Raw genomic sequence first — 26,043 nt, 5'->3', positions numbered from 1 at the left:
TTAAGCTCAAAATCCTTTACTAAAAAAATAATATAAAAATCTCAAACTTTACAGGAAGTTTCTAAAAGAACCAAAGAAAACTAATTAAAAAAATAAAACAAATATTGCAATATTTTGGAATTATATACAAATGCAACAACAACAATTTACTCTGATTTTGAAACACCAGGCTTTTCAAATGTTGCCGCCAATTGTTTGATTTGGGGTTCCAGTTCAGACAATTCATTGTTTGCCGCCGAATATTCCTCAGAATCGGCGGATAAACGTAAGACACTGATAACCAAATCTAAATGGGGGAGAAAAAAAGAGCTATAAAACAAAATTCATTTTCAATTCTTCCAAAAACCCTACCATGATACTTGGCCAACAATTTATTTTGTTCATCGGCCATTGAGGGATTAATAAATGCCAAAATTTGTGATACAAATTTGCCGCTGGCATGCAGAATGCAACCCGTAATGGTGGTGATTAAAATCAATGAAGTTAAATGCAATATCAATGCAGGTTCCGAACATTGTTGCAGTTGTTCCAGTAATTTTTCACGGTGTTGTATTATCAATTGACGATCCTTTTTCTTGTCAACCTTCTTGACAATCATACTGCATATTTTCAGAACATTTTCTGTGGCCAAGACGAATTCATCAATTGTCTTGTTAATGGCCTTGTTGAGTTCCAGCAGAACGGTTTTGTAATCGCCACCTGGAATGATATTTATATATATTTTTAAAACAGGATATTATTTTTGGCAAATCTTACCACACTCTTGAGCCAATTTGTTACGTTGATCCACATTTAAGTTGGAATTTTTTACCTCAATTTGACATTCATTGGCAATGTAGAGTATCAGCTCATTGCTGATATCATTGCCAAGGGATTTGAGCAAATATTTCATCAAATCCTGTTGGGCATTGGCGGGGAAGAGCTAGTGAAAAAAAAATTAAAATTATATTTTAAAATTTTTTTTAAATAACTTGATACTGCATACCTTCAGACCCTTTTCATAGAGCCTTAAATCGACCAACAATGTATTGATTTTCTCTTGTACACTAGCATGGGATTGACCACTACCAGCAGCACTCTTCTGCAGGGTGATTTCATATAACTCCTGGGCCTTGGCCAAGGCCAATTGATTGAGTTGACTATGGAAGAAAATCGAAAATTAAATTTTTTCTAAATTTTTTTACTTCGAAATTAGAGATTTTATCAAATATATTTGGAAAATGGAAGATTTTTTAAATATTTTTTTTTTTTTTTCAAAGAAAACAGATCTACATTTAAACCAGTAGGGAAAATTCAAAAGTCGGGCTGGGCCGACTATATGATACCCTACACCACTATCCTTATTTAGTAGAGCTCCCGTGACAAAATAGTTTTACTACATACCTATACTGAAGTCGGATTAAGGATATATATGGGAGCTATATCCAAATCTTAGCCGATCTCGATAAAATATGGCAAAGGTATTTCCGAGCTCTATAAGATATCTGGTACCAAAAGTCATTGTTGTCGAATGCATATTGCGAATGTGGGGGACATAAACACCAAATCGGATGAAACATATGTATGGAGCTATAGCTATATCTGAACCGATTTTCACCAAATTTGATGTACTTGCTTCTAGACTGAATTTGGTCGGATGTACCAAAATTCAGGACTTTTGGACAGATATTGGCCATTTAGTGCACAATTAACCCGAAATCGGTTGAAGATATATATGGGAGCTATATCCAAATCTGAACCGATATTGATAAAATTCGGCGGAGGTATTTCCGAGCTCTATAAGATATCTGGTACTTAATATCATTCTTGTCGAATGCATATTACGAATGTGGGGGACTAAAACACCAAATCGGATGAAACATATATATGAGAGCTATAGCTATATCTTAACCGATTTTCACCAAATTTGATGTACTTGCTTCTGGACTGAATTTGGTCGGATGTACCAAAATTTAGGTATTTTGGACAGATATTGGCTATTTGGTGCACAATTAACCCGAAATCGGTTGAAGATATATATGGGAGCTATATCTAAATCTGATTCGAAAATCACCAATTTCAATAGGGTTCGTCCTTGGGGCAGACAAATATTGTTTGGAAAATTTCATCTCAATTGGATAATAAATGCGATCTGCAAAAATACATGGGCAGACGGACAGACAGACATGCATAAATCGACTCAGAAAGTGATGCTATGAAGATCCTCAAAAGTAACTATGGGTCTATCTCGCTTCCTTCTCCATGTTACAAACAAATGCACAAATACATAATACCCTTACCACTATGTGGTGTAGGCTATAAAAATTTAGGACCAATTCAAAGACATTTTTAATAGATTCCATTGAACTTACTCATGATACATGCTGGCAATATCTTCATTCAAATCATCTATACCCAGTGACGAAGTTTCCTTTTCCAATATCTTGACAATATCATTAATGGTAACCAATTCCAATTGTTTCTTGGCGCCACTGCTACTATTACCACCAGCTCTAGAGTTTCCAACCTCATCGTCATCATCACTGTCGAAATCATTTTTACCTCCCTTTTTGCCGCCGCGGGGATGTTTCTTGGTAGATTTCGTTTTAGTTTCACGTCCCTGGGCTCCACCACCGGCCTTGCCAGAGACAGCTTTTTTGCGGCGCTCATCACGTTTATCCAACTTATCATCGTCATCATCATCACCACCACGACGTTGGGCCGACTTGGCCGCCAATGCCTTGGTAGCAATATATTGCTGATAACTACCGCTGTCAACGGAAGCCTTTGCCTTACTACAGGCCAATTCACGACAAGGTTGTGTCAACTCCTCCAAATATTGTGGTGTAAATACCACCGAAGATCCCGAATTGGCTCCAATTAACACAAAATTCGGCAGAGCTGAGGTATTTTTCGACATTATGGCCTCAAAAAGCTCCTCCCTATCGGAGGATGTCATGTTCGAAGGCAACAGGGTGGATAAATCGACAAATTGTTTGGCTGCCGACAGGGCAGGCATAACAGTCAAATCAATTAACTTAGAGCTGACAGCACATCGCTTCAGGTACAATAACTCCTCATCGGGGAATTGTTTGTTAATAAATTGCTTGGCATTGGTGATGCCCAATTTGTTAATGGCATCATATTCCAGGAAACCATTTTGACGATAGAAATTATTAACCCAATCTGATTGCATTTTGGCATAGACATTCGGCACATACTGGGCATTGGCCAATTTCGATGTAACATGGCCGGCTGGATTTATCTCATCCACCAATGTGTGGAAGATTTTCTGTTGAATATTAATTTGTTGCAGTATGGCTGAGACATTTGTGGGTCTGGTTAAAGCGGCCAAGGCACCACGTATTTTGGCCTTACATCTTTGCAAATAGGCTTGTGTGAAAAAGACCCTGGGATTTGAGGGATCTTGACGACCCTTGATAATTTTGCCCAAATGTTTTTCCAACACATCCCGTTGCAAGAAGTCCGATGGCAGATCAAACTGTTCAGTCAAATCATTGACAGATATTTCACCTTTTTGTGCCAACTTTTCATTGATCTCCTGGGCAATATAGGTGATGTAGTCTTCGTCTATCAATTGACCCAAGATGTGGTGAATGGTTGGGTTTTCCAAGGCAATTTTCTTGGCCACCTCTTCAATCTGTGAAAAATTACAATTTTACATAATATTACGGATTGGCCGGTGGTTCCATACATACCCGACTAAGGTCTACATTTAAATTTTTGCTAACTTCCACCAAATTAACACGGCCTCCGTTCACATAGAGCTCATCTTGTACCTCACGTTCCAAATGCTCGGGTGTTATATATTCTTTACCATCGTTTGTAAAGACCACCTCAATTAGTTTTTTCTCCAGCAGCAAGGTGACAATTTCAACGCAATTATGTTCGGATAATCTAGGTGGGACAAAAAGGATAACAGAATCAAGTTGTGAGACACATTTTATAGGTAATTTGAAATCCTTATGGAACAGTTTAGTTGGCACTTTCCTACCCAGACAACGATCGACTCTCTAATACTCACTTCTGCAAAGTTGATGTTAGCTGAGCCTTCTGGAAATCGGCTGCCAATCGTTTGACCTCATCCCAATCTGTTGACATTTTCGTTAATTATATTTATTTTTTATAAACAATTCTATTAGAGTTTTAATTAAAAAGGTGCAATGCAATGGAATCATCTACGTCAACACCTGCGAATGACAACTAAAACATGAATTCGAAAAACCCAAAGCTCTGATTGGAAAATCGCCGCCGTAGAAATATGAAAAGAAAATAAAAAAGCGTAATGAGTAATAAACATGAAAATCAAAATAAAATCCAGTAAATAACAGGGTTCTACAGATCGAAAATTTTACCGCTTTAAACAGATGGAATAGTTCACAATGGCTGACCAATATGAGTCGTTATTAATTTTTTTCTAATTTGTCTGTTTGCTGACAATTGTCCCTATTAAAAAAGTGAAGCGCAGCTTGAACTCTAAGCGGATGCAAGTTAATGTTCGTTAACAATAATGACTATCCAAAAAACATCTTTCAAAAATATTTTTAAAAAAATAAAAGCTTAAATTAAGGTGTAAGGTCATAAGAAGCTTGAAGTCATGGCTAGGCATATTTTGTGATATGTGATAAAGGTATAACAGATCCGCACTAAAATCCTGCCGTTGTTTTCCATAATAATTTGACCATTTAGAGGTACCAGAAGGAGTGGACCGATATATCCGTTTTTCACATCACACCTTGTTTTAGTAGAAATAATAGGATGTGTGAAATATGAAGAGAACTGGTTGATTATTTCAAATTTTATAAAAGTTTTGGTTATTCCAAACTATGACCCTTTGTGGGGGAGGTACCAGGTAGAATGGTCCGATCTCTAACATCTTTATAACAGATTTTGTGTTAATTGACATATTGAGATGTCAATTAACACAAAAGTCTGAAGGGAATCTTATAGAGTTGTATGAGCTTCATAGATTTTGACCCATTGTGGGGGAGGTATCAGAAGGAGTGGACCGATATATTCAATCTTCACAGCAGACCATTGGTTAATAAAAGTATTGTGATGTGTTAAATTTGAAGACAATCTGACTCTTAAGGGCTAAGTACATAAGAAGCTTGAAGTCATGGCTGGATTTTAGTGCGGCTCTGTAATCCCTTTGTGAAATGTCACAAAATATGCCTAGCCATGACTTCAAACTTCTTATGTACTTAGCTCTTTAAGGTGTGAATATATAAGCAGCTTGGCATCACGGCATATTAATGTCAATTTATATGGAGAAACGACGGCAGGATTCGAGTGCGGCTCTATGCGGCTATCTATGATGTGTAACACCTCTCACCTTTACATCACATTTTATAAAAGTTATAATTATTCAAAATTTCCTTTGGTCGGAAGGTTCTTGATGGTGTGGACCGATATTGTCCATTTTCACAACTGACCTAGCACTGATGCAAATATTAGTCTTCGCAAAGTTGGAGCAAAATCTCCTTCTGGGCAGTAAAATATTTTCTTTGAAAATGTTGACATTTTGTGTGGGAGGTATCAGAAGGAGTGTATCGACATTGCACATTTCCGAACTCGATATAAGTTTGTTAATAATATTACGATGTACCAAGTTTGGATCAAATCGTATACTCCCTTCGATAGTTATTGTTCGCACCAGCCGGACAGAAAGACGGACGGATATCGCTATATCAACTCCAAATGTCCTGAAACGGATTTGGTTCAAAGATACCTACGGTCTAAAACCGTTATTTCGATGAGGCACGTTTTGGAAGTATGAAATGATATATAGCCTCTCTAGCCATATGGCTGAGGGTATAAACATACGTCAAACTTATTATAATTGATCATTTTGGAGGTCCACAAGGACCTCATTGACTACGACCAAGAAATAATCGATGATGTTCCATCATCATCAAGGAAAAAAGGCTACACTTCTTTTTGAAAGCTCCGAGTGCTGATCGGAGGGAAATGATAAAGGGAAAATCGGTTATAGAAATCATTTTTACATTCTTGCAGTTCTGGAACAGAGAAATGTAAGAAAGAGAAATGTAGTAAGAGTATGCCAAAATTGGACAAGAGGGATGGACTGGAGGGATGGACTATTTGATAAATAGTCCCGGTTAATATTTGTATAAAAACATTCTTCAAACACAAAGTAAGATTTCATGCATTTATCTGAATTTTGTATATTTTTTTGCTCTCAAAGATTTTTCATGTATCCCTTAAAACATCCCTATTAATAAATAGAGAGAGAGAATAACATGCCGTTAGAACATAGTATAACTAATATGTATTTGTTGTGTCACCCAGTTGTCGCTATAGTAATATCAGCTGTTAGCTCGCTTCTAAGACCCTACGATCTGGAGAACCCTACTATAAACATTTGGCGGTTTTGTTTTGATTTGGATTTTTATCATTCATTGTATCTTTTTCGTAAACAAACAGAGGTACTTGGCAATTTTGCTTTCTTTTTATTTTTTATCGGGCATTTCATTTTTTATCTTTCTTATTTGTTTCGTTGGGGACGTCTTTCAGTGCAGTGTGACAGTGACAAGTGTAACAGAGCGGATGTAAACTTCCGAGAGACGGTCTCGGGTTTTCAATTTTTTTCCGAGTATATACATATATTCAAAGCTGTTCTTAAAAATTAAAATTTAAAAAAAATTCTCTAAATTGGAATGTCGAGAAAATTGCAAATAAATTTGTAACAAATTCGTTCGTTTTGTTAATAAATTTACAACAATAAGAACAAAAGGAAGAGCAGTGCAAAAACAACACAAACACCATGTCTATTGCAAAATTATTTGTTAAAGTTTTCGGTGAAGATATTTTCACAAGTCTAAATCCGGAGGGTGATGATGATGATGACGAAGCCAAAAGGCCTACCTCGGGAGCTGGAGCCTGCGATGGTGGTGGTCTTACATTGCCAGAGTATGTAATTAAATGTGTACTACCATCAATTATCCCTGTTTGTCATCCTTTTGTTTTAGTTCTAAATTTAGCCAATTATCTTATTGCAGACAAATGGTTTTGGTGAAGTCATGGCTGAAGGGAAAACTCGAGGATATAGACAACAGCTGCCGTGATGCCGTCTTGCAGCAACAATTGGAAATGCGGTCAAGGCTAGGACCGGAATTTGTCATATTCGATATTGATTTTTCATCAACGGTGCGCATAGCCAACGACCGTTTGACGGTCCGTTCGCAGGGTAGTTTCAATACGATAAAAGCCAATGTTTGCGTTTTCGGCGGTCGTTGGATGTATGAGGTAATTGTCCTAGTTTTGGTGGTTTTTGTTATTGTTATGATTGGTTTGGTTTGGCTGGTATCCGCCGACACACGACACAAGAATCAATGACCTTTCTTGGTCTCCTTTGATTTGAGTGGTTGTAATGGTGTGTGTGCGTGGGGAGGGCTTTCCTACGAAGCATGCCTGTTGTGGCAGGCCACCCTCTCCATGTGGCATGCACACCACATCGGTGTGAGATGTAAACAAAACAATCAAAACCACTTTCACTTTCTTTGTTGTGTTTTTGTTTTTGCTTTTATTTCTTGTTATGAATTTTACTTCCGTTTTCCTCTTCTTTTATCGCCTCCAGGTTCAGCTACATACCAAGGGAGTGATGCAAGTAGGCTGGTGCTCCAAAAAATGTGTCTTCAATGAAAATAGCGGTGTGGGTGACTCGAAACTCAGCTATGGCTACGATGGCAGTAAACAACAAAGTTGGCATATATCCACGGCAAAGTATGTTACCATGTGACCGATTGACAGAAGGATGAGGATGTGGTGATGGTTTAAGAAATTAGCGAAATGACAGGGTCACGTAAATTTGCCAAAAGCTAGTTCCGGTTATTCCGAACCATTACGGGTGGGGCAGGCAAAATAATTTGATATTGGCAAAAGATAGCAAAGGCGATTTAGAAAATTGATTGGATGTTGCAATTTGAAAAGTTTTCCAGGAGAGAGGGATAGAGAGATAAACCGAACGGGAAAGAAAGTTGGCAAAGTGTGAGCCCTGAGGTCGAAAAAATTTATTTCAGTTAAAAATATTTTAAAATTTGGTTTGATATAGATTTGCTGTTTTGCAAACAAATAATGTTGCCTACTTTTAGGCGTATCTTTTTATTAAACAACCATAAAGCAATGGCAAGTTAATGAACCCCTTTCAAATGGAAATTTAAATTGGAAAGGAGCGGAAAGTAGGAGGAAATATTGTTGAAAGTGAAATTTATAAAATTTGGGGTCTAATCTCCTTTAACAGGAGGGGCATACGTTCGTTTTACACTTTCGGCACTTGAAAATAATTTTTACTTCAGTTAAATTCATGGCTTCCGTTGAGACTGTCGACTTCTAATTAAAATAGGTAAAGAGCTTTCTGCAAAAATCAAAATTGATCCATATACATCCCTTTGTCGATATGTTGCACACACTAAAATCCCTTCCGAATTTTCTATTTTTATACCCTACACCACAAGGTGATCAGGGTATTATGTCTTTGTGTATTTGTTTGTAATAGGCAAAAGGAAAGGAGTTAGATGCATAGTTCCTTTTTATGATCTGCATAGAATCACATCCTGAGTCGATTTATGCATGTCCGTCCGTCTGTCCATGTATTTTTGTAAACAAAGTACAGTTCGCATTTATTGCCCTATTCAGATGAAATTTTGCACAAATCATTTGTTTGGCCCAAGGACGAACCCTATTGAAATTGGAGATAATCGGCCAAAATTTAGATATAGCTCTCATATATATCTTCGTCCGATTTGCCTTTTATTGTGCACCAAACGTGTGATATCAGTCCGAATAGTATGAAATTTTGCACGTACGATCAGATTGGACCTGAAAATAAGTATGCCAAATTTCATCGAAATCGGTTCAGATATAGCTATAGCTCCCATACATATTGTACATCCGATTTGTTATTTTTGTCCTCCGCAGCCGTAATATGCACTCTGTAACAACAATATTTGGGGAAATATATCAAATGCAGCTCAGAAATACCTTTGCTAAATTTTATCGAGATCGGTTCAGATTTGGATATAGCTCCCATATATAACTTCGTCCGATTTACCTTTGATTGTGCACCAAACGTTTAATATTTGCCCAAATGGGATGAAATTTGGCACTTACGACCGAATTGAGTCTAGAAGCTAGTATGTCAAATTTGGTGAAGATCGGTTCAGATATAGCTATAGCTCCCATATATACTGTTCATCCGATTTGTTATATTTGTTACCCACAGCCGTAATATGCACTCCGTAACAACGATACTCAGGGTAATACATCAAATAAAGCTCAGAAATATCTTTGCCAAATTTTTTCGAGATCGGTTCAGATTTGGATATAGCTCCCATATATATCGTTATCTGATTTCGAATTAATTTTGCACCAAATGGGCAATACAAGTCCGAATTGAAAAAAATACAATTGCTTCGGCATATTTAGTCTTTTGAACTTTAAATTATAATCATAGCGTGTATGATTGAATTCTCCCATAAAAACTTTTAATTGTTATCCGGAGCTCTACTAAATTAGCAAAGCGGTGTAGGGTATCATAAAGTCGGCCCCGGCCAACTTTAAGACTTTCTTTACTGGTTGAAATATTAAGCATTGTTTGAGTTCTTCTTCATTTTTAGACCATAATCCATCAAACATTCCGAATTGAAAATTGACATACATCAAATACGCGAAATCGGCGTATTTATATGTTGGAGCTATATCAAAAATCTGAACCGATTTTAGTATAATTTGACAAATTTATTTTTGTACCAAATTCCGTCACTCATTCCGAATTTCGTTGGAATCGGACATACATAGCGTGCTTGGTGCTTTAAGTATACGAAATCGGCCGAAAATATGTATTGGAACTATATCCAAACCTCAACCGATTTCAATATATGATCGGGTTAGAAACGTTAAATTGTTCATTGATTTTTTGAACGAACTTAAAATTCCGCAATAAAGTCCGAGTGACGAAGATAGAAGCAGGAAATTTCCCAATAGCAATTTCTCAATATGGGACGATATCATAATATCAGTTCAATCTTTCTATATTGCCTGGTCTTCTTGATGACAGAAAGATTATTGTAAATTCAGTTTAACACAAGGCCTCTGCAGGCCAAATTAAAATTATTCTGGCCGCAAAAATTATTCTGGCCGCAATCATTCCAAAAGTTCTAGGGAGAAAATATACCAATTAAGTTACAGAAATCTGCGATAGGATAGGAGTGGGTACCACTTAACTAGACCTCACGATTCGCCCCCTTTTGTCTGTAGATAATTTCTCAAAAGCTAACAGTTGAAAATCATCCAAATTCCAGTGCACAGTTCAGAGCATACTTTTAGGAGCTAGCAGTTTTTATACCCTCAGCCATATGGCTAGAGAGGGTATATAAATCATTTGATAGGGCCAAAACGTGCCTCATCGAAATAATGGTTTTAGACCCTAGGTCTCTTTGGACCAAATCCATTTCAGGACATTTGGAGTCGATCTAGCGATGTCCGTCCGTCCGTCTGTCTGGCTAGCTAGTGCGCCCGATAACTCTCGAAGGGAGTATTCGATTTGATTCAAACATGGTACATCGTAATATTATCGTCAAACTTCGATCGAGTTCGGAGATGGACAATATCGGTCCGCTTCTTCTGCTACCTCCCCCACAAAATCATCAACATTTTCAAAGAAAATAATTTATTGCATAGAAGGAGAAAGGATGAGCAGATTTTGCTCCAACTTTGCAAATCCTAATATTTGCATCAGTGCTAGGTCAGGTGAGAAAATGGACAATATCGGTCCACTCCATCAAGAATTATAATACTTATAAAATGTGATGTAAGAGTTCGATGGTCTTCAAATTACACACATCACAATAATTTTATTAACCCAAAGTCTGGTGTGAGGAGGTGATATATCGGTGCACTCCTTCTGGTACCTCGCCACACAAAGGTTAACATTTTTGAATATCCATGAAGCTCATAAAACACGAAATTAACATCCGATTCCATTCAGACTTGGTACATCTCAATATTTCCATAAACTCAATATCGGTTATAATGATGGTAGAGATCAAACCGTTCCTTCTGCTACCTCCCCCACAAAGGGTCAATGTTTTAAATAACCAAAACGATCAAAAAATAAATAAATAAGCATCCGGTTCCCTTCATATTTCATACATCCCATTATTTCTACTAACCAAATATCTGCTGAGAAGATGAAATATGTCGATCCACTCCTTCTGATACCTCCCCCACAAAGGGTCACAATTTTGAATATTCATGAAGCTCATAAAATACGAAATTAACATCCGATTCCATTCAGACTTGGTACATTTCAATATTTTCATAAACATGAGATCCGTTATAAAGATCGTAGAGATCGGAAAATTTCTTCTGGTATCTCCCCTACAAAGGTTCAAAGTTTTGAATAACCAAAACGATCATAAAATCCAAAATGAGCATACGGTTCCCTTAAAATTACATACATCACAATATTTTAATTGACTCAAGGTCTGGTGTGAAGATGGGATATATCGATCCACTCCTCCTGGTACCTCCCCCACAGAGGGTCAAAATTTTAAGTAACTAAGTTTATTCACACTTGGTAGATTTCAATATTTCCATCACCACAAGATCTGTTATAAAGATCGTAGAGATCGCACCATTTCTTCTGGTACCTCTTCTATAAAGGGTTAAAATCTTGAATGACCAAAACGATCATTAAATCCGAAATAAGCATTCATCTCTCTTCAAATTTCCCACATCCAAATATTTTTGCTAACGCAAGATCTGTTGTGAAGATGATAGATATCTGCCAACCCCTTCTGGTACCTCACCCACAAAGGGTCACAATTTCCAATGCTTATATCTCTCTCATAACTTGCGAAACCTGTCGGCGACTCTTTACACCTAGCTATATCTAAATATTTCTCTTAACCAGAAATCTGATATGAATATGTAATTTATCGGAGTTTTTTATTTCGCATAAAATTTGATATAAATGTCCGATTTCCTTCAAATTTCGCACATACCAATATTTTTATCATTATTAGATGAAGTATGAAAATGAAAAACTACGTTCCGCTATATCTGGTACCTCAGGCGTATTTCCACTTGTTTTAGATTTGCTGCTGGTAAATGTGGACTTCGAAACCATTCAGACCTAAAAAAACCTCTAAATTTTACAAAAGGCACTTCTTAGCCACATCAGAGCACCCCTTCACCATTTCATGAATTTCCAAATGAATTATTTATTGAATTATCATATAAAGTATAGGAAGTAGTCGATATAGTTCAAATCTGTCACATTGTAATATTTATATTCAGTCTTAGGTCAGATACGAATTGGTCAATATTGTCCAACTGCTTCGGAACCTCCCCCATAAAGGCTCAACAGTTTGAATAATCACAACTCAAGGCTGGGGGCATACATCTGTCGGAAAAGCTGACTGATACTATTTTACTTGTTATTGAAAAAATAGATAAGATATTACTGAAGCCTCTTCAAAATCCGTTCCAATGTTTGATTGCCATTTGAAGACTAAATTCTCTTTTTATTTTTAAAAATAATCTATTAATTAATTTTCCCATCTTGCTTTCCAGATACGGTGAAAAATGGCAGATTGGCGATATCATTGGCATAACACTGGATATTGAAAATGAGGAGATATCCTATTATCGCAACGGCAACTCCATGGGTGTGGCATTTTGCAAATTAGAAAAAGGTCCCGGAATTACATTCTTTCCCGCAATATCCCTCGGCTATAATCAAAGTGTTCAAGCCAACTTTGGCAATAATCCATTTAAATATCCAGTGGCGAATTTTATGCCTCTAATGGCTGAGCCCATAGTTAATTTACAAAAAGCTGAATTGTTATTAAACTATTTGGTTAATATGTCCAGCATTGTGGCCCGCTACAATCATGAGAAAAGCAAGAAAAGTAAAGAGGATAAACTCTCCACCAAGAAGACAGTTTATGTGGTATTTTGTACGCTTATCATTGAGCATTTGTCTCCACTGCTATTCAATAGCTATATTATTGAGAGTAAACTATTGGAGACCATACGTCAGGTGGGGCAGAGGAGGTAGGTATTTAAGTGTTATTCTAAAAATGTTCTTTAATTCTAATAATTTCTTGTATTTCAGATGTGAAACAGATTCTATACAACCCGGCCACTCGGAAAGTCCCTTGGGTGCTTTGTTGGATATTTTATGGAATTACCTCGAAGTGGAGGAAATGAAATATATTTTGAAAAAGCTGGCAAATTCCTTGTTGTGTGAATATACCCAAACCAATAAGGGTCTAGATTATGGCCAACAATGTGAGGCATTGCAAACGTTAATCGGGCTATGCAATCACAGGCGCTGCCGTAAAATCTATTTGGAATTTAAATTTTTCAAAAAACATTTGTAAGAAATTCTAACCCCCAAAAAAAGTTTCCACATTTACCTATTTCTCATTACAGCCTGGCTTTGTTAATGTATATACGACCTCCGGAATTTACCTTCATGCAAACTCTGATACCCGATCACTTGGCATGGACGGCGGGCATTGGTGGTCCAAAACATAAATACATGTCCATGGTGGAGAAAATTGCCAAATCCACAGAATTAGTATATGTCCTACAAAAGACATTATTGCTTACCCTGCTGGCCAATGATGATGGGGATGCGCTGACGCCATCTAGTCGCAAAATATTTTTGGCCAAGCTACGTAGATATGTAATGGATTTGAGTATGGAACAAAGGGTAAGCTTTACATTTTTGAGAAGAAAAATATCCAAAATAATATTTCCTTTTTTTTCTTGCAGCCCTTCCACTCGATATTCTTCATGCAATCGAGTATATTACATCCCATTGAGAGCATTGTGGCTTTGGCATTTATATGCATACTCATCGACGTCACCAAGACAGCCTTTGAAAAGGAAATGACTGGAAAACCGGTGGAAATCTCCCCTAGCTATTTCTATGATGGCAGTTTTGAATATCAACACTTTGATAGAGTGGGTGGTGTTCTGTCGCATTTGCGTAAAGTTCATCGCAATGATATCCAGCAACATTTGGGTGTGGAAAGGACACTGGAATTGTTGGAAGATGATCGTTTGATTGTGCGCGTGGCTGATGTGTGTAAGTGTTGGAAGATCAGAAAAAATACCTAATGAAAACTATTGCTGGAAGGGCATCTAAATGTCTATTGTTAGATACACGACTTCGAGAAGTTCTATTTTATAGGTGTTTTTAGGAAAAGTCATTTATTTACAAAAGACGTCCGGAAAGTCTTCTATGTTACGAAGAGATCAAGCTTTTCTTTTCCCGCTATTGAATACACCATTTAAAAAAGTATTTAGAAATTTAGAAATCTGTATATGAAAGGCTCTTTAGAGGTTATCTAAAACCTTAAATTTCTTGGGGATAGAATAGATGATTTGAGTGGGATAGAATAGATGATTTCAACTACTTCCACTTAAGCGATGTTTCAAGAGGAAGTCTTCTATCCGTAAAAGGCCCTCTAAATGTACTCAATGTCAAGAAAACATCAAAGTCTCTTTTTCTTTCCACAGACTACTCCTGGACCCTACTAGGCCAAATGTCTAGATGAAGGCTAAAAAAATATGTAAAGTCAAGAAAATATCCAAAAATTTATTCTGTATGTGAATGACCCTTTAGAAGTCTTATGAAAAGTTAAATCCTTTATGGATAGGAAACCTTATACAGGTTTTCTAAAGAGGATATGGTTATTTACACAGAAGACCTTCAAGTAATCTACAATTAAAAGATCTTTTATATCTAGAAAATTCCTGTAAAAGATCCGCAAAAACGTTAAGAAATCCTTCTCTGTGTAGAAGATGTCTAGTTTTATTTTATCCTCATTTAGAATAACCCTGGAATTTATCTTAAAGGCATCTAGATTGGTTTTACCTCAAAAGATCTCCAAAAAGTATTCTTTACACACAGGAGACTCTTTAGAGGTGTTCTAAGAATTCAAATTTTTTATGAATAGAAAACCTTCAATAGCTCTTCCATACAGAAAAATGATGTTTACAGAGATAATCTTCTTCTAGTTATGTACAATTTAAAGGCCTTTTAGATTTCTTCTGTAGCTGGAAGATTTTGGCGAAAGTTTGGTAAAAAAAAGTTTAGAAGCCTGTATATGTGTTGAAGACTTCTAGGTTTTCTTTTATTCCTATAGAATATCACTGGACCCATTGAAGAAAAACAAGTTAAAGAGTATCAGTCGGTTTTGTCGACAGATGTATACCCTCAGCCAATGTTCGATTATTTATTTAAATTGTTGACCCTCTATGGAGTGGGGTTCCAAGAAATGGACAAGAATTTCCCATTTCGTATCGGACCTAAATCAATATGATATAAATATTACAACATGCCAGGTTTGGACTTCCTTCACTTCATATGAGATATGTGATATATATCGACCGAAGTATTCCTTTTTCATACTTCATATAATACAGATAAAAATATTGGTATGCGCAAAAGTTGAAGCAAATCGAACATTTATATCCAATTTTATGCGAAATTATAGAATCCGATAAATTACAAATTTATATCAGATTTCTGGTTAAGAGAAATATTTAGATATAGCGAGGTGTAAAGAGTCGCCGACATGTTTCGCAAGTTATGACAGATATAAGCATTGGAAATTGTAACGCTTTGTGGGTAAGGTACCAGAAGGGGTTCGCAGATATATATTATCTTCACAACAGATCTTGTGTTGGATGAGAGAGTTGGATGCATATTTCGCCTTTTTTGCGCGTTTTATTTTTCAAATCTTGAACCCTATGTGGGGGAAGTACCAGAAGAAATAGTCCGATCTCTACCATTTTTATAACAGATCTTGTTTTAGCGACAATTTTGAGACGTAGCATGTCTGAATGAAATCGGATATTAATTTCGTGTTTTATGAGCTTCATGAACATTAAAAATATGACCTTTGTGGGGTAGGTACCAGAAAGAGTGGACCGATATATCCCATGTTTACAGCAGGCCTCAGGTTAATACAAATATTGTGATGTGTGTAATTTGAAGAAAACCGGATGCTTATTTCGGATTTTTGATCGCTTTTTTATTCAAAACTTTGACCCTTTGTGGGGGAGGTACCACAAGGAATGGTCCGATCTCTACCATCTTTATAACAGACCTTGTGGTGATGGAAATATTCAGACGTGTCAAGTATGAATGGAATCGGATATTAATTTCGTGTTTTATGAGCTTCATGGTTACTCAAAATTTTTACCCTTTGCGGGGGAGGTACCAGAAAAAGTGGACCGATATATTACATCTTTACAGCAAACCTCAGGTTAATAAAAATATCGTGATGTGTGTACTGTGAAGAGAACCGGTTGCATATTTCGGATTTTATCATCGTTTTGGTTATTCAAAACTTTGACCCTTTGTGGGGGAGGTACCAAAAGGACTAGTCCGATCTCTACCATTTTTATAACAGATCTTGTTTTAGGGGAAAAATTGAGACGTACCATGTCTGAATGAAATCGGATGTTAATTTCGCGTTTTATGAGCTTCATGGTTACTCAAAATTTTTACCCTTTGCGGGGGAGGTATCAGAAGGAGTAAACCGATATATCCTATCTTCACAGCAGGTCTTTAGTTACTATAAAAAATGAGATGTGTGTAATTTGAAGAGAACTGGTGCATATTTCGGATTTTATCATCGTTTTGGTTATTCAAAATTTTGACCTTTTGTGGGGGAGTTACCAGAAGGAATGGCCTGATCTCTACCGTCTTTATAACAAATCTAGTGTTGATATTGAGATGTACCAAGTCTGAATGGGATCGAATGTTAATTTCGCGTTATATGAGATTCATGGATACTCAAAATTTTGACCCTTTGTGGGGGAGGTACCAAAATGAATAGACCGATATATTCCATCTTCACACCAGACCTTGGGTTAATAAAAAATATTGAGGTGTGCGTAATTTGAAGGCAATCAGACACTTAAATCACATTTTATAAGAGCTAAAACAATTTAAAATTTTGACACTTGTGGAGGTACTTGATGGAGTGGACCGATATTGTCAATTTTCGCACCTGACCTAGCACTGATGCAAATATTAGGAGCCAAATCGGATTATCCTTTCTCTTTTTGTGCAGTAAATTTTTTTTCTTTGAAAATGTTAAACTTTTTTTGGGGGAGGTACCACAAGACCAATATTGCCCATCTCCGAACGCAACCTAAGTTTGACAATAATATTATGATGTACCAAGTTCGGATCAAATCGGATACTCCCTTCGAGAGTTATCGGGCGCACTAGCCAGTTAGACAGATGGACGGACATCGCTAGATCGACTCCAAATGTCCTGAAACGGATTTGGTCCAAGGAGACATAGGGTCTAAAACCGTTATTTCGATGAGACACGTTTTGGCCGTGTCAAATGATATATACCCTGAGGGTATAACTAGAGGGGGTTTACTGTCAAAAAAATATCCATATAAAGTTTTTTGTAAATAGAGGAACTTTTAGAGTTGTTCTAATAATTCAGATCTTTTTAAAAGAAAAAAGGCTTTTTCACAAAGAAGACCTTATAATATTTTCAGGATATTTTAGGTCTTCTGTAGGTGGAAGATATCTGTAAAAGATCCGGAAAACCCCGTTTATAAGAGCTTAGAAGATATCTAAAAAATATTCTATATATGAAAGACCCATTAAGGGTGTTTCTAAAGGTCATTTAAAAAGGAAAGGGTCTTTACAGAGGAGTTTTCTTAGCTGGAAGATTTCCGTAAAAAAACTCTAAAACAAAACGTTCCTGAACCACATTTAAGATGCATTAAGTATTAAGTGTTTTTACAGAGAAGTCATAATTATTCAAAATTTGATGACCTATTTAGAGGTTCTCTGTAGCTGGAAACTATTCTGAAAGAATTTTTTAAATCGAAAAACGAATTCTATCGAAGGTATCCTATTGAAAGAAGACATTTTTCAGACCTTTAAAGGTTAGTGAGTTTATAGATTTGTTGCAGTCTTTGGTCTCTAAATCAAGACAATTAATATAAGTCGTCAGGAGAATGTTACCCTACATTTTGAGTCTAAAGAACGCTACGCTTACTCTGGCTTCCCATCCATTCTTTTGAGATTAACAAAAAATGATTTAAATTTTTTTTATCTTTTATTTTTTTTAGATGGTGAAGCCGTTTCCATTGTGGGCCGTCCAATTGGGTAAGTAGCACTAGACTATCTTTGGTATCAATTTCCGACCTTTTTAATATTTTTAAAATATATGTTTTTTCAAACAACAGCAGCAATTCAACAGCCTACACAACCTTCCTAAATCCACGTATCAATCAGGTGTTTGAGGTCAAACCGGGCAATAGTAAAACTGAAGCTTCCCTATATGACTTATTGGATCTATGTGTCTTATATTACTATTGTGTGGGTCACAAATATATTGTTAAGGTGGGTTCGAAATTACTTTAACACAATTTTGATTTAAATTAAAAAAAATCCCATTTAGATCGCTTCGGTACGCGATGAAATAGCTGCCTTAAATGATGTACTGTTGGAAACCAAATACTATCGTGAAGATGTGGAGAAAAAGTTGCAGGTATTGGAAGATCATGCCAGTGTCTGTATGGATGAGCAGCACAGTCATGTGGTGTCGGAATTGAGAACCAAATTTAGTCAAAGGGAGAATGTTTTTGCGGTAGCTATTCACACCTCAAAAAGTAAAAACAAAAACAACGAAGTAATTGATTTTTATTTCATCCTTTTTAGAAACGTTCCATAGAATTGGCCCGCAAGCAGGCTTGGTATCGGGCCGTTGCCTTGGGTCCCAAGAGGCGATCCCTGTTAATATGGCTGCTGGATAAGGCTCTGAAGACTTTAAATGTGGGTTTTTTAGAAATTCGAAATTTTATTTTTTAATAACAGAGCTTTATTCCCTTTTCAGGCCTCCTCCAGAGAGGGTCCCTTGTTTGCATTTGTGCCCGAGGTCTATGTCAATATTTTACCCATACTCTTGGATACTGTCATGGATTTCAGCAATCATGATTTGGTTGTGCAATTTGAAATGCAAGATTCGGAGTGTGTCATCAATGCTGTGGCCAATTTTCTAAGTCTTCATTCGGCAGATCCTCGTATCGTTTTGGCTTCCTGTAAGGATTCTTTGTTACAGGCCTTGGGCACGTTGACCTGTCACAAGGGTGGTATACAGGCCTTGGAACAAGCACCAATGAAAAGGTATGGTAAAATGAAATAATTTTCGATAGGAAATTTTAAAATTTTATTTTTCCATTTTCCAGTCAAATGGCCTTGGTCAATGCCTTGTTGCGTCCCTATGAAAGTCGTGCCTGGGGTCAAAGTAATTGGCTAATATTACGTTTCTGGCTTGGCCAGGGTTTTGCCTATCGTGATGCACGCCAACCCTGTGTCTGGCAGGGTGGCAATTCACCCTTGCATTTCGGGCTATGTCGTTCACGTTCGAAGAATGAAACCCACACGGGGTTGTTGCACAACATTGCACCGGCAAATCCTTCCAAACATTATCAAAATTTGATAGGTCAGAAACTGACCGAAGATGAGCCATTTGCCACGGCATTTTTAAACTCGGTGCTAAGTCAATTAAACTGGGCCTTTTCGGAGTTCATACTACTACTGCAGGAGGTAATGCCATTTTAGAAAACAAAAAATATAAATTTTAATTCCTTTTTATTTTTTAGATCCAAAACACCGCCCACCGCCAAGAAAACACCAAATTCGAGCCAAAACAACTGAAAATATGTTCCATGTGTTTTGAATTGACCGTCTCGTTGATGCGTTGCCTGGAAATGATAATAACCGTGGCGCCAGACATTTTCCACGACCCCTGCCGAGCCAATAGTGACTTAGTCTTGAATCGTGTCTGCCAGCTAATAAGTCAGGTGTTGTCCAGGGTAACAGTTCCGCCGGGTTGTTTCCAATTCGTTGTGGATATGTGTTCCTCTTCGCTGAATGCGGTAACACATTTTCCCATAATTACCGCCGCATTGGGTATTCTGTTGGCCCTGTTCAAGGAGGAAATTGACAACGATAAAAATCCATCCAAGGTAAGGAGGTGAAAACGAAATTAATCCCATCTTCAGTGGCATATTTTAATATACTCCCATGTGAACATATTTAGATCTGTTACAGGAAGCCATATTGAACCTCTTAAATGTTTTATTGAGAGATCCTTCTTTAGCCCCCAATAAGTATACCTTTTGTTAATCCTCTTGCCATCCCTTAAGAAGATCTCTTGAATTTTATAAAAGAAAAACAAACATCTTCATCTTCACTAGAAGAATATCAATTGGTTTCCAAGGGAAGTGGAGGACTTGTAGTTCTGAAAGAAAAAACTCCTTGGGTTTTTTATTAGAATTCTTCCCATTATAAAAAAAAACCTGGTCTTTTTTTATCCCTCTTGTATAGCATAGCGTTTCGGATGACATATGCAACTTTACCCATCGTAAACTGTGGTGACAACCACACGGCGGAAAGAGATTATATGCGACATAGTGCCCTTCGCTTCGCCCTGTACCCTTCGCTTCACGTTACGTCGTTAAAGTTGACGGTTCCAATGTTGCAACACTTCATATGGTCTGGCCACTTTTTTCATTGGTGCTCCTGTACCAACCAGTTGGCCTCTTCTCTCAGTTCGCTGATACTGGTACATCGTAATATTATTGTCAAAGTTAGATCGAGTTCGGAGATGGGCAGTATCGGTTCACTTCTTCTGGTACCTCCCCCACAAAATGTCAATATTTTCAAAGAAAATAATTTACTGCACAGAAAGAGAAAGGATAATCAGATTTTGTTCCAACTTTGCGAATCGTAATGTTTGCGTCAGTGCTAGGTCAGGTGCGAAAATGGACAATATCGATCCACTCCATAAAGTACCTCTCTCACAAAGGGTCAAAATTTTGAATAACCAAAAGGGTTATAAAAGCCGAAATAACCATCCGATTCTCTTCAAATTACACACATCACAATATTTTCATTAACCCAAGGCCTGGTGTGAAGATGGAATATATCGGTCCACTCCTTCTGGTACCTCCCCCACAAAGGGTCAAAATTTTGAATATCCACGAAGCTCATATGACGCGAAATTAACATCCGATTCTATTCAGACTTGGTACATCTCAATATTTCCATCAACACAAGATCTGATATAAAGATGGTAGAGATCGGATCATTCCTTCTGGTGCCTCCCCCACAAAGGGCCGAAGTTTTAAATAACTAAAGAGATCATAAAATCCGAAATAAGCAACCGGTTCTCTTTAAATTACGCACATCACAATATTTTCATTAAACCAAGGTCTAGTGTGAAAATGGGATATATCGGTCCACTCCTTCTAGTACCTCCCCACAAAGGGTCAAAATTTCGAATATCCATGAAGTTCATATGACGCGAAATTAACATCCGATTCTATTCAGACTTGGTACATCTCAGTATTTCCATGAACACAAGATCCTGATATAAAGGTGGTAGAGATCGGAACATTTCTTGTGGTACCTCCCCTACAAGGGGTCAAAGTTTTGAATAACCAAAACGATCATAAAATCCGAAATAAGCGTCCGGTTCTCTTCAAATTACACACATCACAATATTTTCATTAATTCAAGGCCTGGTGTGAAGATGGGACATATCGGTCCACTTCTTCTGGTTCCTCCCCCACAAAGGGTCAAAATTTTGAATATCCCTGAAGCTCATAAAACACGAAATTAACATCCGATTCCATTCAGACTTGGTACATCTCAAAATTTCTATCAACAAAAGATCTGTTATAAATATGGTAGAGATCGGACCATTCCTTCTAGTACCTCCCCCACAAAGGGCCGAAGTTTTAAATAACTAAAGCGATCATAAAATCCGAAATAGGCTTTCGATTCTCTTCAAATTACACACATCACAATATTTTTATTAACCCAAGGCCTGGTGTGAAGATGGGACATATCGGTCCACTCCTTCTGGTACCTCCCCCACAAAGGCTCAAAATTTTGAATATCCATGAAGCTCATAATACGTGAAATTAACATCTGATTCTATTCAGACTTGGTACATCTCAATATTTTCAACAACACAAGATCTATTATAAAGACGGTACAGACCGGACCATTTCTTCTGGTACCTCCCCTACAAGGGATCAAAGTTTTGAATAACCAAAACGATCATAAAATCCGAAATAAGCGTCCGGTTCTCTTCAAATTACACACATCACAATATTTTCATTAACCCAAGGCCTGGTGTGAAGATGGAATATATCGGTCCACTCCTTCTGGTACCTCCCCCACAAAGGCTCAAAATTTTGAATATCCATGAAGCTCATAAGACGCGAAATTAACATCCGATTCCATTCAGACTTGGTACATCTCAATATTTCCATGAACACAAGATCTGTTAAAAAGATGGTAGAGATCGGACCATTCCTTCTGGTACCTCCCCCACAAAGGCTCAAAGTTTTGAATAACTAAAACGATCATAAAATCCAAAATAAGCATTCGATTTTCTTCAAAATACACATATTACAATATTTTTATTAACCCAAGGCCTGGTGTGAAAATGGAATATATCGGTCCACACCTTCTGGTACTTCCCCCACAAAGGGTCAAAATTTTGAATATCCATGAAGCTCATATGACGCAAAATTAAAATCCGATTCTATTCAGACTTGGTACATCTCAATATTTCCATCAACACAAGATCTATTATAAAGACGGTACAGACCGGACCATTCCCTCTAGGACCTCCCCCACAATGGGTCAAAATTTTAAATAACCAAAACGATCATAAAATCCAAAATAAGCATCCGATTCTCTTCAAATTACACACATCCCAATATTTTTGCAAACGATCAAGATCTGTTGTGAAGGTGATATACATCTGCCAACTCCTTCTGGTACCTCCCCCACAAAGGGTCACAAATTTCCAATACTTCTATCGGTCATAACTTGCGAAACAAGTGGCGATTCCTTACAACGTGCTATATCAAAATATTTTTCTCAGCCAGAACCCTGAGGTGAATATGAAATTTATCGGAATTTTTGATTTCCCATAAAAATGGATATAAATGTTCGATTTCCTTCAAATACGAATATTTTACCTGTATTAGATGAATTATGAAAGTGGAATACTTCGGTTCGCTATATCTTGTACCTCACTTATATTTTCACATTTTTTAAAACAATTGAAGTACAGAAAGTAGTCGATATAGCCCAATTCGGGCACGTTGTAATATTTATATCTGTATTAGATCAGATACGAATTGGTCAATATTGGCCAACTGCTTCGGAACCTCTCCCTTGAAGGGTCAACAGTTTGAATAATCATAACTCAAGGCTGGGGTAATACATCCGACTGATAGTATTTTACTTGTTTTTTAGGAATTTCGTTCAGAAAGAAATCAAATTTCAATCTCATAAGGAATCGTACCCAACCCTTTTAAACAGCTCGAAAATACATCTTTCCAAGGGACTTGTATAGCCAAATAATTAAGAAGTTATTAATTTATTTTAACTCTTTTTAATTTCTCCCAAAATCTAATTCTTTTTCATTTCCAGGTCACCCGAGTTTGTCGCGCCCTCTTGACTGACCCCAGCTTTCAGTTTGCCAATTTGGAATTCGCGTTGGGCGAAATAAAAACTCCCATTCTGCAGCAAAGTGAAATTCCTCGCGGCAACTTTGATCCCTCCACAAGGGCTCACATTGATCCGCTTACCAATGATGTACGGATACCCCAACCAACTACCTCCAGCCTGAAAAAGATACGAGCTGATCCTCCAATATTGAAATTTAGTTTGAATGATTGTAAGTATTTCGATTTTCGAATATTTTCAATATTTCAGATTTCTTCTTTTCAAAAGTTCCCAGCCACGTGACCAGTGAAGAAATTGAAAAAGTCAAATTCCTGATTGATATGCTAAAGGCCAAACAATCACTGCTATCGGACATAACTTTACCCTCAGAAGACTCGCTGTGTCCCATTTGTTGTGCCAAACCCATAGCAGTGCTCTTCACACCCTGTAAACATCAATCGTGCAGCAATTGCATTTTACAGCATCTAATGAATTCCAAGGTGTGTTTTTATTGTAAAACACCCATACAGACCATAGAGGCCTCAGATGGTTCGGTTATATATCATAATGCGGAATATTTACAAACGCCGGCAGTGTTTTAAATATCTATTTTCTTTTTTAAGAAAAATTAAAGAAAACCCAAAACAAGAATCATGAAAATGACCCACCCTTTTTTTAAGAACTACTACAATCTCATAAATTTATTCTAGTCACTATTCCATTAAGACACTTGTTCATTGTTAGTATTATTCAGTTTTGTTCAAATTAATTATTTTTAGTACTGCTGCAAAATCAAGCTGCAAACAAACAAACCTACATACCTTTTACACTGCCTAATATATATTTTTTGTTAAAAATTAGGACTCTATCCCTTATCTATTTTATTAAAAAAAAAAAAACAATTATTGTTAAGTATTTTTATGAAAACCCAAAACAAAAACACTCAAAATTAAGCTTTAAATGTTCTTCAAAATTAGATATTGTGATACACAAAAAATTGGTTACATAGATAAAAATTAGCTTTTCTTGGAAACTCATTTTCGAAAATTAAAAGAAAACCTAACAAATTATTGCATTTATTATTAACGACTGTAAATAACTATTTTTATAATAATAACATAATAATTACAAAAGATCTCTTACACAAATTTATGGAAATCAACAAAAGAAGTAACGAAAATGAAAAGCAACCGCCACATATTATTATTATAATTAAAAGAAACGGAAAAAATATACAATATTTTGCTTGCAAAGCTTTTTAAAATATAAAAAAATTATTTTCCCATACAAAAATCAATAAAACTGCCATTGGTAATCTATTGAAATATCATATACATTAAATGCCATTTAGTTTCTATTTTCCAGGGGATTGTTATACCTAACTCGAGGAAGGAGCCTGAAGGATATATAAAAAAATTTAACATATTTGCATTTAAAGTTATTTTAAACTGAAATGATACTCGGACTGGGTTTAACATTTATTAATTCTGAAAAACAAAAGAGGAAGGTTAAAAAAATTCCAGGTAAGTACTATATAAATAGTTTGTTTAAAGGAAATAAAGCTAAGTATTTTTTCCGATCCACAGTCAACTGGTATGATGCTAAGCGGTAGCACCCAAAAAATTTAGCATATTTGCATTTAAAGTTATTTAAAATTAGTAAGGAAAAGTTAAAAGTCGGGCGAGGCCGACTATATGATACCCTAATCCACTATGCATATCTAATAGAACTCCTGTAACAAAAGAATTTATTATGAAGCAGATCATACCACCTATCAACATATGGCTTTCGAGCAGTTTTAGTTTGGTTTCAGAGGGAACTAATCAGGGCTGTCACAGAAACCATGTCGGTTTTGCTTATTGTCGTTTTTGTAACCCAATGTTGGTTTCATTTGGTGTCATGAAACCAAGTTGGTTTTGTCAATTTCGAATGTAAATAAAACCAATGTTCGAATCAGCTGTTGTTGCTTACATGTGTTTTTTTTTTGTCATTGAAATATCAGTAAAAGTAAAGTAAATAAAAAAAGGAATAAGTCGCTATAAATAAAGTAAGATGGCATCAGCAGTGGTAGTTTTTGTGTTGTTGGACGAAGAACGCTCAAAAAAGGTGACGAGAAAAGCTCTTAGAGATTTCAGCAACCCACTGGAGTTGCCGGAGATAGCGTAAGTAAATTTTTTTATTGTGAACTTACTCATAAAACTGCATTGCAGATTTATGGTTTATGGTCCTTTAAAAATTCTTTAAAAATCCTTAAAAAAATCCACGTTTATGGTCCTTTAAAAATCTTTAAAAAAAATCCACGTTTCTAGTCCTTTAAAAAATCTTAAAAAAATCCACGTTTATAGTCCCTTAAAAAATCTTAAAAAAATCCACGTTTATAGTCCCTTAAAAAATCTTAAAAAAATCCACGTTTATAGACCTTTAAAAATCCACGTTTATGGTCCTTTAAATATCCTTTAAAAGTTCTTTAAAAAAAATCCACGTTT

At 36.4% G+C, this 26,043-nt stretch overlaps 2 protein-coding genes across 4 annotated transcripts; one reads left to right on the top strand and one right to left on the bottom strand.

Moving 5' to 3' along the window:
• On the bottom strand, window positions 1-4,203 carry LOC101887256 (E3 UFM1-protein ligase 1 homolog). Its single transcript, XM_005191433.4, has 7 exons — window positions 4,025-4,203; window positions 3,699-3,897; window positions 2,352-3,640; window positions 986-1,139; window positions 757-922; window positions 352-699; window positions 1-286 (listed from the first exon to the last, which is right to left on the bottom strand). Exons 1-7 carry the CDS (start codon window positions 4,099-4,101, stop codon window positions 147-149), a joined length of 2,373 nt encoding a protein of 790 aa, XP_005191490.1. The 5' UTR covers window positions 4,102-4,203; the 3' UTR covers window positions 1-146.
• A 2,330-nt stretch (window positions 4,204-6,533) lies between these two features.
• Window positions 6,534-24,898, top strand: LOC101895226 (E3 ubiquitin-protein ligase RNF123). 3 transcript variants are annotated; one of them, XM_011297558.3, is made up of 16 exons: window positions 6,534-6,933; window positions 7,023-7,269; window positions 7,601-7,746; window positions 12,598-13,080; window positions 13,142-13,405; window positions 13,462-13,744; window positions 13,807-14,122; window positions 18,151-18,187; window positions 18,268-18,424; window positions 18,483-18,671; window positions 18,743-18,856; window positions 18,918-19,207; window positions 19,270-19,630; window positions 19,687-20,052; window positions 23,543-23,789; window positions 23,846-24,898. In XM_011297558.3, exons 1-16 carry the CDS (start codon window positions 6,788-6,790, stop codon window positions 24,157-24,159), a joined length of 3,960 nt encoding a protein of 1,319 aa, XP_011295860.1. In that variant the 5' UTR covers window positions 6,534-6,787; the 3' UTR covers window positions 24,160-24,898. The 3 variants fall into 3 exon arrangements, with proteins under 3 accessions (XP_011295860.1, XP_011295859.1, XP_019895161.1); XM_011297557.3 differs by having other exon boundaries at window positions 7,005-7,269; XM_020039602.2 differs by having other exon boundaries at window positions 6,993-7,269.
• Window positions 24,899-26,043: the final 1,145 nt, after the last annotated feature.

The sequence above is a fragment of the Musca domestica genome, unplaced genomic scaffold (assembly GCF_030504385.1).
Source record: "Musca domestica strain aabys unplaced genomic scaffold, Musca_domestica.polishedcontigs.V.1.1 24, whole genome shotgun sequence".
Classification (NCBI taxonomy): Eukaryota; Metazoa; Arthropoda; class Insecta; order Diptera; family Muscidae; genus Musca; species Musca domestica.
Note: the sequence above shows the minus strand (reverse complement) of the source record. Positions and strands in the feature narration are given on the sequence as shown.